The sequence below is a fragment of the Gorilla gorilla genome, chromosome 17 (assembly GCF_029281585.2).
Source record: "Gorilla gorilla gorilla isolate KB3781 chromosome 17, NHGRI_mGorGor1-v2.1_pri, whole genome shotgun sequence".
NCBI lineage: Eukaryota > Metazoa > Chordata > Mammalia > Primates > Hominidae > Gorilla > Gorilla gorilla.
Genome location: NC_073241.2, coordinates 71278308 through 71298348, shown reverse-complemented (window position 1 = coordinate 71298348; position 20041 = coordinate 71278308). Strand labels below are relative to the sequence as shown.

Here is a 20041-nt window from a genome sequence, read left to right as displayed (position 1 = left end):
CACACACACACACACACACTCTCTCTCTCTCTCTTACATACACACACACACACACACACACACACACACACTCAAAAGTTGGGGAAATAGGAGGGAACTCATTCCATGCAAAGAGAAGAGGTGTGTTGCCTGGAGGTAGTGGCGGTGAATCAACAGAGCTACAAAGAAGGTTCTTTTTGAAGGCTTTTGAACATGATAAGGGTTGAAAGTGCAGGTAAAAGCCAAACTGCAAAGGGTCTACACTAACATACGAGGGAGTCTAAATAACTTGGAAGTAATTTGGAAGCAATGAAAAACTGCATATGTACATGTGTATGCTTCTATGTATGAACAAAAATGTTGCTATTGAACCAAAGGTCTCTAATATACCAGCATACTTTGTTTTATTGTGCTTAGCTTTACTGCACCTCACAGATACTGTTTTGTTTTGTTTTGTTTTTTTAACAAATTGAAAGCCTGTGGCAACTCTGCTTGCGCAAGTCTATCAGAGCCATTTTTTCCAACAGCTTGTGTTCACTTTGTGGTCTCTGTGTCATAGTTTGGTAATTCTCATAATATTTCAAAATTTTTCATTACTATTCCACCTGCTATGGTGCTCTATGATCAGCGATCTTCGTTACCACTCTTGTAAATGTTTTGGGGCACCACGAACCGTGTCTGCATAAGATGGCAAACTTAATTGATAAATATTATGTGTGTTCTGACTACTCCACCAACTGGCCATTCCCCTATCTCTCTTCTTCTCTTTAAGCCTCCCTAAGACACAACAATATGGAAATTAGGCCAATTAAGAACGCTATCATGGCCTCTAGGTGATCAAGTGAAAGGGAAGAGTCGCATATCTCTGGCTTTATATTAAAACCTAGAAATGATTAAGCCTAGTGAGAAAGGCATATCAAAAGCTTGGATAGGCCAAAAGTTAAGACTCTTGCATCAAAGAGCCAAGTTTTAAATGCAAAGAAATGTTCTTGAAGGAAATTAAAATGCAACTCTAGTGAATACACGAATGATGAGAGCAAAACAGCTTTATTGCTGATATGGAGAAAGTTTTTGTGGTCTGGATAGAAGCCCAAACCAGCTACAACATCCCCATAAGCCAAAGCCTAATGCAGAGCAAGGGCTTAACTGTCTTCAATTCTATGAAGGCTGAGAAAGATGAGGAAGTTGCAGAAGAGAAGTCTGAAGGTAGCAGAGGTTGGTTGATGAGGTTTAAAGAAAGAAGCTATCTCCATAACATAGAAGTGCAAGGTAAAGCAGCCAGTGCTGATAAAGAAACTGCACACAAGTTATCTACCATTTAGCTAAGATCATTGATGAAGGTGACTAAGTAACAGGTTTTCAATGCAGATGAAACAGCCTTCTAATGAATAAGATGCCACATAGGACTTTCACGCTACAGGGAAGTCAATGTCTGGATTCAAAGCTTCAAAACAGGCTAACTTTCTTGGTAGGCGCTAATGCAACTGGTGACTTAGTAGATGTCAATGTTCATTTACCACTCTGAAAATCCTAGGGCCCCTAAGAATTATGTTAAATCTATTCTGCCTGTGATCTACAAATGAAACAGTAGCTTGGATGATATCATATTTGTTTATAATATGGTTTACTGAAAATTTTAAGCCCACTGTTGACGCCTACTGCTCAGAAAAAAAGATTCCTTTCAAAATATTGTTCATTGACAATGTACCCAGTCATCCAAGAGCTCTGATGGAATATACCAAAAGATTAATGTTGTTTCAATGCCTGCTAATTCAACATCCATTCTACAGCCCATGGATCATGGAGTTACTCTACTTTCAAGTCCTATTATTTAAGAAATACATTTCGTAAGGCTATAGCTGCCACAGACAGTAATTCCTCTGATGGATCTCAGCAAAACAAATTGAAAACCTACTGGAAAGGATTCACCATTCTAGATGCCATTGAGAACATTTGAGATTCATAGGAGGAGGTGAAAATATCAACATTAATAGGAGTTCGGAAGAAGTTGATTCCATTCTTCATGGATGACTTTGAGGGGTTCAAGAGTTCAGTAGAGGAAGTAATTGCAGATGTGGTGGAAACTACAAGAGAACAAGAATTAGAAGTGGAGCCTGAATATGTGACTGAATTGCTGCAGTCTCATGATAAAACTTGAGCAGATGAGGAGTTCCTCCTTCTGGATAAGCAAAGTGGTTTCTTGAGATGGAATCAATTCGTGGTGAAGATGCTTTGAACATTGTTGAAATGACAACAAAGGATTTAGAATATTCCATAAATTTAGTTGATAAAGCAACAGCAAGTTTTGAAAGGGTTGACTCCAATTCTGCAAAAAGTTCTACTCTGGGCAAAATGCTATCAAACAGCATCACATGCTACAGAGAGATCTTTTGTGAAAGGAAGAATCAACTGATGTGGCAAACTTCACAGATTTACAACTACTCAGCCTTTAGCAACCACCGCCCTGATCGGCAGCTATCAACACCAAGGCAAGACTCTCCACCAGCAAAAAGATTACAACTTACTGAAAGCTCAGATAATTGTTAAGCATTTTTTAGCAATATTTTTAAGATAGGCACATAGTTTTTAAAGACATAATGCTACTGCGTAGTATCATGTAAACATAACTTTTATATGCACTGGGAAAACAAAAAAGTCATTTATTGCAGTGGTCTGGACTTCAGATCAAAAAATCTTTAAGGTATGCCTTCTTTTTCCCAAATACTTTGAAATGTCTGTGTCTTTAGGAAAAAAATAAAAATAAAAAACATATAGCAGAGACAGTCCCAAAATATTCAACTACTGTACATTTGAAGAATTTTTATAAAAGGGTTTGACAGAACACAGAGGGAAAGAAAACAACAGTATAAAACTAACCTTACTAAAAGCAGGTAATGAAGCAAACATGGCAAACCCTATCAAGGATGACATTCAAGTGTTTAAAAATCTTCTTTGGAGAAGATAAGAAAATTAAATTTGTATGAATGAGAAATAAACTGCAAGGCATTTGGGCTGAAAATTATGGGGCATTCTGCTGACTCCTGCTATTACAATATTAACTAATCTTACAAGCTGCAAACATTTGTCATACAGCAAGTGCCTGTATTCCTTGTTTTTTAAATATCATGGGTTTTAATGGGTAGTTGTGCAGCAATGCTGACTGCAGTGGAACAAGAGAGCACAGGTGGGTCAATGAAATTCAAGACTAGTTTTGGCCAATGTGCAAAATAAATGTTATCCCACATTTATCCTATTTATCTTGGATTAACAGCTCCTGGCGACTCCTTTATATATCACACTTACTTGTCTGTGTACACAGCTGACGTTTTTTTCTTTGATGGGTAGGTGAAAGATTAAGAAAAGTTAAAAGATAATTTAAATTTACAAGTAAAATTTTAAAAACTCACTACTCACAACAAAAGCTATTCGGGTCTCTAAATGAAGACTTTGATATATGTATGTGTGTGTGTGTATGAATATGTGTGTGTGTGTGTATGTATGTGTGTGTGTATATATATATATATATATATATATATATATATATATATATATATGCAAGGTAAAGCAGCCAGTGCTGATGGAGAAACTGCACACGGGTTATCCACAATCTAGCTAAGATCACTGATGAAGGTGACTACACTAGAGAACAGATTTTCATTGCTGATGGAGGAACTGCACACGGGTTATCTACAATCTAGCTAAGATCACTGATGAAGGTGACTACACTAGAGAACAGATTTTCAGTGCAGATGAAACAGCCTTCTAATGGAATAAGATGCCACAGAGGACTTTCATGCTACAGAGAAGTCAAAGTCTGGCTTCAAAGGACAGGCTGACTTTCTTGGTAAGGGCTAATGCAGCTGGTGACTGGAAATACTCACTAGTTACTAAATATTTTATATATAAACATTTATATAAAAATACATATATATAAATGTATATTATGTATTTATATACATATTATTACTTATAAATATAGGACTAGATCTGGGACTCAAAATATTTTATTTTGAGTTTGAATCTGGGCTTTGTCATCTATTAACCTTAGTTTTCTCATCTGTAAATACATAACTTGTAGTACACTTACTTCACAGGTGTGAGAATTAAGAGTTGATACAGAGAAAGAACTTTACATAATTCCTGGCACATTTAAATGTTCAATACTTTGCTATTAATGATTTTTTTTTCCTGTTGTTATTATTTCTGCCAAGAAAAATTCAAATAAATTAGATCTGGGAGACAGAATGAAAAAAAGCTGTGTGTGATATATTGGTGTTACATTATTTACTTAAGCCACTGGTAAGGGAATCATCTCATTCTTTAGAAAATTAATTACTAAATTAAAAATAATTTGTTTTAGATTAAAAGGATTTCTATTTGACCCCCAAATCAATACTTTTTGTTTTGTTCACTGAAATATTTTACACTGCTATTCTTCATTCCTAATGATAAAATTAGGTCCCTAAAAATGGAAACTCAGAAATGATGATTTTTCTCTTCTTTTTAGGTCACAATTTTGCATCTATAAAGTAGGATAAAACCTGATGTTCCAAACAAATTTTAGTTATTATAAAAAGAGTCACACTTGTTTAAAGTGGTAAAATAAGAAGAACTAAATATAAAGGGAGACTATATGAATTACATATACTGAGTGATATGAACTTTTTACCTTTGTACATGGCTATTTGAGCACTCAAGGCTACACGGCTTTCAACCTCATGGGAAGTATGAGTAGGTACTTAAGTAAAACACAATTTAAAACTAGAGAGCATCCATGTTCTCTAGTCTGGCACGTATGAGGGAACATGAAAGGGTAAAGAGCTTCAATTTGCAAAACGGAATTCAGTGTTAGTGGTCAATTTACAAAAAAAAGGAAGTTTCAAAAACTACAAAGAGAGAATATGAGGCAAAAGTGGGTCACCAAAAGAAAACAAATGGCAAGTTAGTATGAATAAAGTAATGCTATAAAAACAAAACACACATATAAAAAGATCTGTACTTATATTTAACATATGAGTACTAGTAATGCTTTAAACCTGCAATAGTTTAGTTGTTTTGCAGCTACATACTTATGTATCGATTTCACAACTGAATACTAAATGCCACTTAATATTTACAGCAGGAAATAATAAATTCATGAATTACAGTTTTATCAACATTTTTATTATTAAAGCCAATTATATGTTTGTTAAAGGAGAGTACATTCTCATTAAAGAATTAAGATATAGTTTATTTTCTAAAATCTGTTCACCTGAAATCAAGACCCAAAATTATACTACAAGTCTGGGAGTAAGGACTTTAAATAAATTAAAGAAAAAAACATAAACAAAAATTCCTGTGTGTGATAGTTCTCCTTTTCCAAAAAGAGTATTAGCTATGTATGGTCCTAAAACAGAACTAGCTTTGCTAATGTATCATGTAAGATCAAATTTCAAACAAAGTTCATCAAACGAAAACACACTATGGTATATTTAAGACTAACAGACTAGGGTTGTAAGTATATCTAAACATTTACTATTGTTACATTTACCATTCAAAAGCTTAAAAACAAAAACAAAAACAAAATTCCACTGACCCAGGAAAGAGCAACTTTCAAGTAACTAAAAAATGGAAGAGTTAACACCAGCACAAGTACTGATTTCTTAACTGTCAAAGATGCTGTGAATATACACATAAACCTAAGGTAAATGTTTTTATACATACTCTGAACACAGAAAATGCTTGTACTTTACCTAGAGAAATACAAGGAGAAATGGGCTTGAATGGTCTTAGTTCCCAATTCTGAAAACCAAGAGACTCACTCACTGACCTAGAAGGTTGCCTTCTTAAAGAAGATGAAAGAGGATAGCAAATAAAGTGAAATCACTCTACACTGGGTTTAGGTGCTAAAGTCAACATAGAAAGGAAAAACAGGAATACAAATTAAAAAAAAAAAATTACTCAAGAAAAGCCCTTGAGGAGGCAGCACATAAGAGACATGTATCTCTTAAAAAGTCCAAAATCAGAAGCTTTTCCCTCAGCAATGAAACAAGAAAACCCTGTTTCTCTGGTTAAGTAGCAAATGGTTTGCACTTAGAAACTGTGATATAGATACCAAACACTCAGAATTTTCAATTTTGGGATCACCTTCAGCATAGTAAGATGCCATGTTATGCATGAGAGGCACTTGATAACTGAAACACTTTTGAGAGAGCCACTGTCACATTCCTTAGAGGACACGTATTCTTTAGGGGAAATTCAAGCAGAATAACCACACCATTTTCCTCCTTCCATTTTTTTTTCTTTTGTTTTGAAATCCACCCAAATATATATAGTTGAATTCCCTTAAGCTAAAGGCAACTGGTCTCTAACTTAAGAATAAGTGACTGTAGAATCAGGTGTCTCTCTGCCTAGACCTGTGCTTTTCCTCCTTGAACACTGCAAGTGATAAGTAAGGATTCCCTTTAAATGGACAGCAGTGCTATGTTCCTAGTATCTTGAGCTGGAACTTCTGAACCTTCTGAACCCAATCTATTGGTTATTTATTTTTTACAGTCATTCTGAAAAACAGAAACCTCTGTCTCTAGTTAATCTGCCAAGATTTAATTAATTAGATTTCGTATGTATTAACATTACTGGAAAACACACCCCTTTCTCAAGATTTTTACTACCAATAAATGAAAAGAAAGGATGACAGGGAAAAGCAGAAACAGGAAATGGACTGCAGTGTAAGAGATCACCAGTGAAAGGCCTACTTGTGCAACTGTACATGACCCAAACTATATGACCTCTATCTTTCCCACATATACAACCCTCGAAAGCACTGTAAAGGTCACTTCAAGGCCAGACATGGTGGCTCGTGCTTGTAATCCCAGCACTCAAAAGGCCGAGGCAGGAGGATTGCTTGAGGCCAGGAGTTCGAGAACAGCTTGGGCAACATAGTCGGACCTCATCTCTACAAAAAAATAAATTAAAATTTAGCTGGGTATGGTGGTGCATGCCTGTACTCCTAGCTACCAGGGAGGCTGAGGCAGGAGGATCACTCCAGCCCAGGAGGTCAAGGCTGCAGTGAACCATGATTGCACCACTGCACTCCAGTGGGGGACGACAGAACAAGGTGCCAAAAAAGATCATTCTGGCATAGAGAAGGGTTACAATGACGCAATTTCAAAGACAATGACCAAAATAAAATTGTTTTCCAGTGGAAAATTTGTATCACTAATATGTGGGTGTTGCTAGGCAACAAATATTGCAGTGTTTAATCTCTACCCTTCCTAAGGAATTGCATGATGAAAGAAAACAAGCTTTTGTAGCATTTGGATATAATAGTTGTATCTAGTAATTCTTAGTCTTCTTTTTGAATGTTGTTTCTTTTATGCTGAAATATCTGTAATTCTTTAAGCATGTATTAATCTACTCCCATTTTTTAAAAAGTTGGTTCTACTATCCACAATGATTAATGGGAATGTACTAAAATTACCATAAATCGATTAACAATATTGCATCATTATAATAGATGACTACAAGTGACAAAAAAAATAGATGCCAGTCATCTGAATTTGAATGCCTATGTGATTTATTAGTATCAATACTTAGACAATATATGTAGACATGTGAGTTTCAAAGAGAAAATAAACTCCAGAGATCAATTAAGAAACAACTATGCTTTTATAATTGTTATTTGAAAAGATTTGTATGAAGCTAAGACCTTATTTAGTATCCCACGTATGCTGCAGTGCCTAAACAAGTTCCAGTAAAATTAAACATCCATAGGTAACCCTTATTTTGGAGCACAAATTATATATTTAAGGAAATCTAAGAAATATCACAAACATTTTTAAGTTCATCCCTTAGGATAAAGAATATGAAATTCTGGTAAAAAAGAACTGAATCTGTCTGATAAGTTAGAACAACTAACAAGTTTTATTTTATTTTATTAATTTTTTTTTTTTTTTGAGACAGAATCTCGCTCTGTTGCCCAGGCTGGAGGGCAGTGGAGTGATCTTGGCTCACTGCAACCTCTGCCTCCTGGGTTCAAGTGATTCTCCTGCCTCAGCCCCCCGAGTAGCTGGGATTACAGGTGCCCACCACCACATCTGGCTAATTTTTGTATTTTTAGTAGAGACAGGGTTTCACCATGTTGGTCAGGCTGGTGTCAAACTCCTGACCTCATGTGATTCGCCTGCCTCGGCCTTGCAAAGTGCTGGGATTACAGGCGTGAGCCACTGAGCCCAGCTGAAAACAACTTTTTATGTGGTTCAGTTTTCTCATCTATAAAATAGGGATAACACTAAAACATACTTGTATTATCACAGTAATGGTTATTTAATTAAAAATGGGAAGCACTGTATGAAATACATTCCAATAAATGGTGAAGCTGTTACTGTCCCAAACACTGTCAATCACTGTAAATTGGAGAGCTAAGAAATGATATTTAAAAAGTTCATCTACATATTCATGCTGCAATAAACCTCCAGTTTTACAAATCTAAGATGGTGATCCTTAGACTGTTAGAATAATTCAAATATTTGTTCTTAACTCTTATTTTCACATGGCAGTAACTTTGATTATCAAGGTTATCAACAATCTATCCTAGTCCAAAAGAGCCTGTAACAACCAAGGCTAAAGTAATGTTAATTACAGGATTTCTACATCGTATCTACTATTGTAATGAAGAACTAGAAAACAGGAACCTAGGAAACAGACTTAATGTTTCTTCTCAAGAATTATAATAACCTGTTAATGTGTATAAAATGATCCCTCCCTAATTTAAGAGCATGCCCACTGCAATTTTACCAATTCGTTTTGCCATTCATATTTTATTTTCTCTATGAATAGAAGAATAGGTACACGCCAATAACTCAAAGAGCTCTCAGCAACTTTCACAATGTAACCATCCCTAAGATGGGGAGAGGGGAGAGGTAGATTTCATTTACTAACCCTTGCAGTAGTCAACATTAGCTTTGTAAAGCAATTAACCTTTGACATTATATTAAATTTATATCAAAAACAGATGTTTTAACGTCAATGTCAATCACTTTATAGGTGTGAAAACTGAGGCCCAGAGACTTTGGTAAACCAAAGTCCTTCTATTACTAGCTCCCCTAAATAATACTATGGTCCCCTAAAAACTACTACTTTTTATCAACCTCTTTTTCTCCTCCATTTTTAATAAAGAGAATTAAGAAAAATGGCCCTTATATTTTTAGATCCAGCAAGCAAAATGGGCATCTTATGCAAATTAACAATAGAATTTCAAAACTAGACCACTAAAATAAAGCATGCCACTAATTGATTTTACAGAACTTGAAGGCTCAACTTGAAGCTGGAGTACATTAGCTGAGTGGCAGTGAAATCTTCAAAAATGCTACTTAATTCCTCTCTTTTCTGCATATGCAACTCTCTCCTCCTGTCAAGAGGCAGAATCTATTTTTTCTCTCTGTGAATCTGGGCTGCTCTTGGGACTTATTTTAAGAGGCCTGCCACGTCTGCCTTCATATCCTCTTGGGGAAATCAGTCACCATGCTGTAGAGCAGCAGTTTGGGCAGGAGTCTGAAATGATGACAGAGGAAGTGGAGAGAGATAGTCCATGCAGAGAACACCTAACTGCCAGACCTATTGAGTGAAGCTTTGCTGGACCTCCAAGACAAACCCAACTACCAGTCGAATACAGCTGAAGGAGTGAAGCCAGCTAATGTTACAGCAAACAAAAAAACCTCATAGCTGGGCTCTAGCTAAATTCCTGACTGAAGCATCCTAAGTAAGAAATAACAAATCATTATTGCTTTTTCAGCTACTAAGTCTGGAGATGCTTGTGTAGCTATAGATTACTGAAATGAGTGTTAGGCAGCAGCACTAATTCCAAGTTTGGAGTTTTAGCTCCATTATATCATTCTCCAGGAAAATAAAGGAGAAAAACCAGAATCTACAAGTATGGAATAAGGAAAACCCATGATGGAGAGATATTTCTACACTTGTAGATAGAGATGGAGTAAGATAAAATATAAATGACCAACTATAACGGGTAAATCCCCTGCTACAGAAATGCAAAGACACAGAAGTTAAGAGTTTCTGACTTCAAGCATGTTGTAACTAGTTAAGCTTAAAAAAAGAAAAAAATAAGGTGTACACACAGAGAGATGGGCCGTGGCCAGGAAAAGTTTGATTGACACTAATGTAGTATAGTGATGAGCAAGACACTGAAAAGATCTGGTTTGAAAAATACTAAATATGGGAGTCAAAATATTCGGGTTTAAGTCTTGGTTTTGTCCCTTGTTTGTCACAGATGTCAAGTGGTCATGATATCTCTCTGGCCTTTTTCCCCCTATACCTCTAAAATATTGTTCTGCTATATGTAGAGCAAGGTCCACCTTTAGCTAGCTGGTTGACTTTGACGAGTCACATACTATTTGAATCACAATTTATTCTCAACAAATGATTGGTTACAATTAATGACCCATGAAGCAGACCCTGAGGCAGCCCTTGTAATAAAAATATGATAAAGACTGGTGTTCAGGGAAAAACACCTTTTTATTGAGCTATAAAGAGAGTATAAGCTAACATCTAGAGGCAGGAATTCCTTTATGTTCATTAAATATTTTTTAGGTATATAAGGCATTGCACTACTAGGTGACTGACAGACAAAGCCCAGCCTTCAGGAAGTCTGTATTTGAGGAGTTATAAGGGAATCTAAATATCTATTTCTTTTTTTTTTTTTTTTTTTTTGAGACAGAGTCTCGCTCTGTTGCCCAGGCTGGAGTGCAGTGGCACAATCTCAGCTCACCGCAACCTCCGCCTCCCAGGTTCATGCCATTCTCCTGCCTCAGCCTCCTGAGTAGCTGGGACTACAGAGGTGCCTGCCATCACACCTGGCTAATTTTTTGTATTTTTAGTAGAGACAGGGTTTCACTGTGTTAGTCAGGATGGTCTCAATCTCCTGATCTCGTGATACACCCTCCTTGGCCTCCCAAAGTGCTGGGATTACAGGTGTGAGCCACCACGCCTGGCCCCGGGAATCTAAATATCTATAATAAAAAGCAAAACATCAGCTAATGTGGGAAAAGTGGGAGGTGGGGGGAAGGAAAAAAAGAAAGCAAAACATAAGTGCAAGTCGTAATAAAGGTAGAAAACATACAGAAATTTAGAGAAAGATGAATCAAAGAGCATTAAGAGCTCTTGGAGGACAGGTTGGATTTTGCCATGTAGAAGTTTACAGAAGATACATTATTAAGAAGATTGATTTCTGGGCTGAAGAAATGACAGCAGCAAAGTTGTCCACTATGATGAAAGAGAACAAAATATTTAGAGAAAGAGAGTATTACACAACAGCTTGAAAAGCAGCATAGAACACAATATTCTAGAAGGCCTTAAGTTGCCAGAGATTTGACTTCACTGTTAGGCAATGAGGAAACTGTACACACCTAGGTATCATAAAGTTAAAAAAAAAATGGGTTAAAAAGGTTAAAGAAACAAACACGGCTTGGTGAGATACTGGTCACTGGCTGAGGGAAAATTCAAAGCACACAAGCTTTGAGCTTGGATGATTGGGAAAATCATTAAGTGAATGTGTAACACCAGGAAGGAGTTCGCAGGAGAGGTGAGGCATAGAAGAAAAAAGCAGCCTAATTTTTCCGTTTGCTAACCATTTTCATAGTCATCCTTATTATGCAATTCATAATTAAAATGGGTTTTAAATCTGAAGTTTACCATGAAGGGGTAATTCCTCACTTATCTGTGGATACTGCTAATAGTAAGTCTATGGATAGACCTTTCTGGTGTGTGATGTGGATTGCTTTTCTTAGCTTCTAAACTTTCCCAGCACCTCATCATTCACCAAAACCCAACAAGTGTCCAAGTTTCAATTGCTAAGGCCTCTGCTGGATCCAAAATCATTCTCAAGAGGACGTATAATCACCACTGACTACAAAGAATAAAAATACCTACGCTGGTGCTCCAGAAGTTAGTCATTACTAAGAAAAGCAGACGTTTTGGAATTAGTAACGTGTGAAACACGATTCACTTCAGCTGACTGGTGAGATGTCAAAACGACTTGATAGAAAAACAGAAAAGATGTCAACTGGCAGGAGAAATGCATGGCTCTCCAAGGACTCCGGGGCAGTACACGGAGAAGGTGAGAAAAATGCACTGCACTCGGAACTTACCTGGGCAAACTTGTGAATCTGTTCCACCACTGCAGCAAAAAGAGCATGGACACTCTCATCAATCAGACTCTGCATGTAATGCACAGCCTCTTCATCCGACAGGTCTAAACGGAACTTATCCTGAACCTATAAGATAACACTCTTAGTCTTTACAATGAAGAAAAATAGGGCACATTTTGAACAGGCAGAATCAAACTGATGCAGACATTATAAGGTAACATGAGCTATTCCTATGGCAAATAAATGACCTGTAACTTATTAGAATTCTGAATGGCATTCTTTGGAGTGTGGAAGTTTGCTGTTTTTGTTATATGCTCTGTATATCACCTTGTTCTTGTTGGTTGTAAACAGTTTTTAAGAAAAAAGAAAAGAAAAGAAGAAATATTTCTTAGGGCCCTACATCTCAAAAACAGAAAAACTGCTCTTTTAACTAAAGGTGTGCCTTTTTTTTAATCTAAAATCTAGAGTTACTATATATGATTTAAATTGTGGCATGTTTATTAATAATCCACTTTATCCCTGTTATTCCTTGTGAATTGGATGAAGCAAGGTGAGATTATATTAATATTCTCCCATACCTTCAGTGTCTATATGAGAACAGGAACAATGTCAATCACTGACAAAATAAACTAAATGTGATCTTCTAAGGTTTCCTTTCCTATTGAATTTCCCTATATCCCCGCACAAAACTACATCAATAGGTCTATAGTTTCCAAAGATAAAATAATTTTTTTAGTCTTATTTAAAGCTACAGTTGATTTTCAGTAGCATTAAGTACTAGAAAAACTAGTATGTATATTTATGTGCGTATATTTTATATATACATAAAAGTCAATGTTACTGAAGAACTACTTTGTGCAAAATGCCATGCCAAGTATTATACATGCAACATTTCATCCGACTGATATGCAAACATACAGTAGATAATATCTCATCAATAATATGCAGAAATTGAGGCACAGAGAATTCATGAAGCCAGCTCAAGAACCCTTAACTGGCACATGCTTCCAGACAATCCTACGCCACCACACACAACCATCACAGACTACTCCTTTCTCTTGTAAATAACCCACATATACTTCTCAAAGACAGGCTAGGAGAAAATGGGGATTCCAAGTGGATAAAGTGTGGTCCACATTTCGTGTTTGAAGTATAGGGTTTCACTACTAGAAAGCTACAAAGAAGAAATGACAAACAGTGCAACAATCCATAGCCCCAGCTCAGTGCCCTTGTCTCTTCACTGTACTGGAGGTATGCCAGGTGATCTGAGAGTGCTTGAGCCACAAGACAGGGGGAGGTAAAAGAGAGGTAAATGTAAGAAGTGAAGACAAGAACAATTTGGTGGAGGAACATCTAAGGCTGTATCTTCAATGAACTAGCTCTCTCATGTCTGCATCCCAGATAATGACAAACATATTCCTTAAGTTCGACCTTTTGATTTCCTTAACTTCTACTTACAGAGAGAATATCTGACAATTTTGGAACTATTTTTAAGGAAATAAAAAATCTACAGAGCAGGAGAATCAAAATAAACTTTAGCCCAATTTATCAAAGCTTGCATATTTACATAAGTGCCTGAATTACAAAGAGAAGGTATACACTTGGCATAAAAATGTTATTTACCAAATATGAAAATATTCTCTTTTATACCAAAGGGTTAACTGTATATAAATAGTTATTTGGTATCAGATTTACTGACTTATGTTAGGCTGTCCTCTAGGTTCTTAAGATTCTTAACACATACACTAATTGTTCTAATACTTAAGGCTATTGTAAATTAACCACAAGTTTAAATATGAACTAAAAAAAAAATCCCCATCTTTGGAAACTACAGACCTATTGAGGTAGTCCTTTACAGGGATACAGGGAAATTCTATAGGAATGGAGACATATGAGAAGATCTAGTTTAGTTTATTTTGCCAGTGATTGACATCGTTCCTGTTCCTCTACAGGCAGTGAAGGTGTGGAAGTAAATTAAATAATTTCTATTGATTTATCTTTAAGTTTACTGACTTCTAATGCCATAACTCAATCTGCTATTAAGCCTACCCAATTAAAATTTCATTTTAGCTGCTGTACTTTCAGTTCCATAATTTTCATTTTGTTCTTTCTTCCTAGTTTTAATGTCTCTATTGATAGTCCTATCTGTTCAGTAATTATGCATTTATTTTCCCTTAGGTGCATGGACATTTGTAACAGCTGCTTTAAAGTCCTTTTCTGTGGTCATGGGTCATCTCAGGGTGTTTCTACGGATTGTTTTATTTTTTCATTGGCTTAGTGTCACATTTTCTGTTTATTCACACATCTAGTTATTAAAAAAAAGAGAGATAATAGACATTCCAAATGATATGTTAGAGAGACTATGAATTCTGTTGTGTTCTTGTGAAGATTCATTGTAGCTGGCCGTTAACTTGGCTAAATTCAATTTTAAAATAAATCCTCCCTATGATGGACAATAGCTGAAAACTCTGCTCAGTTCTTTAAGCTTTGGGCTGCTGCTTCCCCCTGCCTGTGACTGCAGGGCTGGAGTAGCAAGCAAGCTGTCTCTCCAGATGAGAGAACCTATTCATGTGACTGTGGGCATGAACAAGGAAGGGGATAAAACTGGCTGCAGAGACTTGAGAGGTTGTTGTATTCTGGAATATGGAAAAATTATACAGAAGAGCTCTTCATGTATGTTACTTAAAAATTACCTTTTTCACAGTTTTGTCTGGTTCAAGTGCAATATCTGGAATGTTTGCATCAACCATCAAGGAAAACAAGTTCAAAATCAGATTAGAATACCTAAAGAAGAGCAGAAAAGAAAAAAATAGCAACGATTAAGAATTCTGCATTTCTTTCTCATATTAAGAATACTTTAGAAGTAGTGGTACTTGGATTTCTACAGTGATTACTATTATTCCAGCAGAAAATTCATCAGTTGGTATCAATGAAATGCAAGCCTTGACAAATATTTTATTTTGGGGTCTTCATGTAACACCATTTCTAAATCCTACACCGTGGGACAGACCTTTGGAGTAATCATCTAATAATGACATTCTTTTCATTTTTTAGTAAGTATATATATATTTTAGAAGGGATCTGAGGAAGATCTACTTTATGTGCAATTCGCATTTTATAACAATTAAAATCTATCTGTTTTTGCTAGATGAAGATAACAATCTGCTACTTTAAGATGACCTCAGTGTGTCATGGCTAAATGAATGAATGGGAAATAAAATCATCCCATGAATCACTCATGAGTATCTTCCAGATACACCAATCATCATTTCAGGAACTACAGTGACTGACCTGGATAAAAGTAATTCTATAAGAAAGAAAAAATTGCTAGTACTCTGCTGCATTAAAAATGGGCAAGATATCTAAATAATGATATCTTCAGAGTATGCTGGCCTCCAACAGGAACTAACAGTTTCTCTTCACCAATCCTCAAACTCTTCCTCTTCCTCCAAAGAGAACAAATGTTACTATTCTGAATGGTCATTTCCAGAGGTGGGGCCTTCTGGGGAAAGTTTTAAATAAATCTCCACTGGGACCTCTCCACTTTGGGTAGTTATGCTCTTAGTGGCCCCTCCTTAGCACTGATAAAAAGAGATTCAGGTTTGGTCTTCAGGATGGATGTAAGGAAAGCGTTGGTTTTAGGCAATGAAGGGTTTTAGCTGTTTCAGTAAAAATGTCAACCAAGAGCCTTGCACTGTCTTCTCTAGGGGATGGGGGCAGGATCTGGGTGATGTAGGATCTTTATTCCAGCTATCTACCTATCTATAATGATAATAATAATAATTATAAAATACAAACTGTTACTTAATACTTAAATGTTTAATAGTTAAACTGTAATGATAATGGAACTTTTGTAGAAAAATGACTATCCATATGAGTTTCAAATTATCTGTTTTATCCTCATTTCTGAATTTTATATTGCCAATAAAAATCAAGAGGAATTATAATGAAAAACTTCTACCTTGATGTAATCTAATCAAATCAGGCCCTAACCCACTTAAACTCTTAGGAACAAAAAGTTATGATAATAGCTAAACAGCTTTAACCTAGCTTTAAGTTACTAATTTCTTTGTGGGAATTGATAAATGCATACCACAGATGTTATTCCATTCCTACTCATGTAATCATTTTATTCATTCAACCAACAAACACTTACTTAGTACTCACTATATCCACTGTTGTAGGCACTAGGGATACAGACAGACAGTGGTGAACTGAACAAACAAGGTCCCCACATTCATGAAGTTTACATTCTGGAGGAGGGTGTAAACTAATATAATGAATTGATAAACATGATAATTTTATGTCTGCTTGATTAAAAGATTTAAAAGAGAAAAAAACAACAGGAAAATGGGAAAATCAGAGAAAGAGGCATCTTAAGGGGGTGTAGTTTTATTTGAAATGCACTGAGAAGCAACTAAGTTTAAGGAGTGGAGTAACACACGTTGATAGGCATTTTTAACAGTTCACACTGGCCATCTTGAAGGGAGTAAGAATCAAAGTAGAGAAACTATATCATAGACTTCCAGGTGGACAGGAACCAACATGGGGGTTATCAGGCTATATTTTGGAGATGAAATAGATGATCCTTGCTGATGGTTTCAATGGAGGTCGGGGTGAGAGGACAGAGAAACTGAAAAACACAAAGGATTTAGCCTAATAGGACACTAGTGTTATTCACCAAGATAGGAGAGGCTAAATGGAAGAGGAACAGGATTTTAGGCAGGGATTCAAGAATTTCGTTTTAGACATGTGGAGTCTGAGGTGCCTATTAGATTTTTAGTAGAGATGTCAGATATATCTCAGAGAAGATATGAAGGCTAGTGATACTAGTTTAAAGTCATCAGCACTAGGATCATATGTAAAGTCACAGGACTGGATGAAAATGGTAAGGGGAGTGAGGGGTGGGCAAAAATAAATGTCCAGAATGAAACCCTTTATAATGATAATGAAGGTTCTACATCAGAGGTGTCCAATATTTGGCTTCCCTGGGCCACAATGGAAGAAGAATTGTCTTGGGCTATACATAAAATACACTAACACTAATGATAGCTGATGAGCTTAAAAAAATCGCAAAAAAAAAAATCTCATAATGTTTTAAGAAAGTTTATGAATTTGTGTTGGGCTGTATTCTAAGCTGCCTCCTGGGGGCCACAGGTTAGATAAGCCCTTCTCTATGGAAATAGAGATGATCCACTTGAGAGGGCTTCAAGGAATGTGATACCAGCAGCGTACAATCAGCTGTTACATATTATTAAAAAAAAAAAAGATGCTCTTTCAACTAACTCTCCATCATTCGTACTCTGTTTTGTTGATTACATAGGTACATAATTTTTTCCCATCTTGGCATGGGGAAATCTACCAGAAGGTAACATAAGGAGAAGAATACAAAGTCAGTTTTGAAAGAGATATATTAGAAGTTCTCCAACTTGGCTGCCCATTAGATTCATCTTGGTAGCTTTTCAAATGTATCAATGCCTGAGCCCAATCTCAGACCAATTAAATATGAGCGAGCCCAGAACTTTCCCCTTGCCACCTCACCTACAAGCTCCCCAGGTGATTCTAACGGGCAGCCAGGATCAATGTTAAAAAAAAAAAATCTGCCTTTACAGATGTAGAATGCGATGTTCCTTTTAACAAAAGTAAATACTAATGCTTTCTGGATTACCTCCTGATTTAAATTTAACCATCCATGCTTCTATTGTTATAGCAAAGGGAAACAGAAATAAATATAAAGGTTAGATATCCACATACTTTGTGAATAATTTGTCACTACCTTTGGTATTAATCTTTTACATCTGTTGTCATTAACCTGAATTTTCCATTTAAGATACATCAAGTGAACCAGAATAGCAAGTGTTTACTTCATAGGGCAGTCATTTAATGTCCTACTCAGAAACACAAATTTAAAGGCCACTTTTTTTTTTTAGATGGAGTCTTGTTCTGTCACCCAGACTAGCGTGCAGTGGCACGATCTCGGGTCACTGCAACCTCCACCTCCCAGGTACAAGCGAGTCTCTTGCCTCAGCCCCCCAAGTAACTGGGACTACAGGCAGTGCCACTATGCCAGGCTAATTTTTGTATTTTTAGTAGAGACAGGGTTTCACCATGTTGGCCAGGCTGGTCTCCAACTCCTGACCTCAAGTGATCTGCCTGCCTCGACCTCCCAAGGTGCTGGGATTACAGGCATGAGCCACCCCGCCCGGCCAACAAACCAGTATTAGACAACCTAAGGGTAAGATAAAAAAAATAAGAATAATAATAATAATAATGATAGGGTGGGAAAGCGTGCAAAATCTAGCAAAGATTGCAAGATGGAATGTGATATAATTAGGATTTTTAGAAAGAAGCAGGTTGCATGTAACGTTCAAGGAAACTGCACTCTTTCTCTTACCCACGTTCATGCCAACTATCGTGCTACACTCTAGTCACACAAAGATAGTTTAAATTTTTCAGGAAAAACCTTTATTACTGAAAATAGAAATCCATTAACTACATTGAGGTTCTTATAGTATTTCAAATGTATTTCCTCTACACTCTATTTTCCATGACAGCAAAATCAGAGTTCCTGTGAAAGTGTTATTTAATAAGTGTACTACTTCAAAGAGGGGAAGCAATGTAGTTAATGATGTATGTGACCAATAAATTCACTGATGTTTGGTGACTAGGCAAACATCTCTGAGACAATATGAGAACCTTACTTGATAGTTAAATGCATTTCTTTTTTTTAATTTTTTTTCTTTTTTTGAGACAGAGTCTTGCTCTATTGTCTAGGCTGGAGTTCAGTGGTGTGATTTTGGCTCACTGCAACCTCTGCCTCTCGGGTTCAAGCAATTCTCATACCTCAGCCTCCCTAGTAGCTGAGATTACAAGCGTGCACCATCACACCTGGCTGATTTTTGTATTTTCTTTTTTAGTAGAGACAGGGTTTCACCATGTTGGCCAGGCTGGTCTCAAACTCCTGGCCTCAAGTGACCCACCCACCTCAGCCTCCCAAAGTGCTTGGATTACAGGAGTGAGTCACCGTGCCCAGCTGGTTAAATGTATTCCTTATTTCACTATTGAAAATTTTTACCAAAAAATGTAGAAAGAACATCTTTGTAACATCAGTGTCTAAGAATGGTGTTTGGCATAAGTGTGGGTTGGGAGAAAGACTTAATATGTACTGATTAATAAGAGATGATAATGTATTTTGTAACCATTTATAACTAAGTTCAAATGGACTACTCTGCTTATGTGGTACAATGTTATTCAGTAGATTCTTTGTGAAGAAACTGATCAATTATCAAGAAAAACTACAAAATAACAGGGCTGATCATATCTATAAAGCCTAATAAAAGTGCCGATAACCTTAGCTCCAACAACTATCAGGTTAATTCTTATATCCTGAAGGCATTTTTTTCAACCAACTAAAACATACTCTGAAATACAACATTAAAAAATAAATGTTGGCCAGGTGCGATGGGTTTATGTCTGTAATCCCAGCACTTTGAGAGGCCAAGGTGGGCAGACAGCTTGAATCCAGGAGTTCAAGACCAGCCTGGGCAACACAGCAAGACCCCACCCCATCTCTACAAAAAAACACAAAAAATTAGCTGGGCATGGTGGCATATGCCTGTAGTTCCAGCTACCTGCAAGGCTGAGGTGGAAGGATCATCTGAGCCTGGGAAGTCAAGACTGCAGTGAACCATGGTCATGCCACTGCACTCCAACCTGGGCGACAGAGTGACAACCTGTCTCAAAAAAAAAAAAAAAAAAAAAAAAAAAAAAAAGTTGATCCAATAATTTAGGTCCAGATAATATTAACTACAGGGAAATTTTTAAAAGTTAAACAGTTTTCATTAAAACTTTGCATAAAATTATTTAGATTAATCTCTCAGTGGCTTTTCTTTGTAGCGAGGAAGTCAACCTTGGCTCTCCAT

At 36.4% G+C, this 20041-nt stretch overlaps 1 protein-coding gene across 2 annotated transcripts in view; it reads right to left on the bottom strand.

The window, feature by feature from the left end:
- PIK3C3 (phosphatidylinositol 3-kinase catalytic subunit type 3) overlaps positions 1–20041 on the bottom strand; it is a 125734-nt gene that overhangs the window by 1379 nt on the left and 104314 nt on the right. For both annotated transcript variants that reach the window (XM_004059352.5, XM_063699187.1), the window contains 2 exons: positions 14813–14903; positions 12120–12245 (listed from right to left, as the gene is read on the bottom strand). In XM_004059352.5, coding sequence (XP_004059400.3) covers positions 12120–12245; positions 14813–14903 — 217 coding nt within the window. The remainder of the gene's footprint in view (positions 1–12119; positions 12246–14812; positions 14904–20041) is intronic.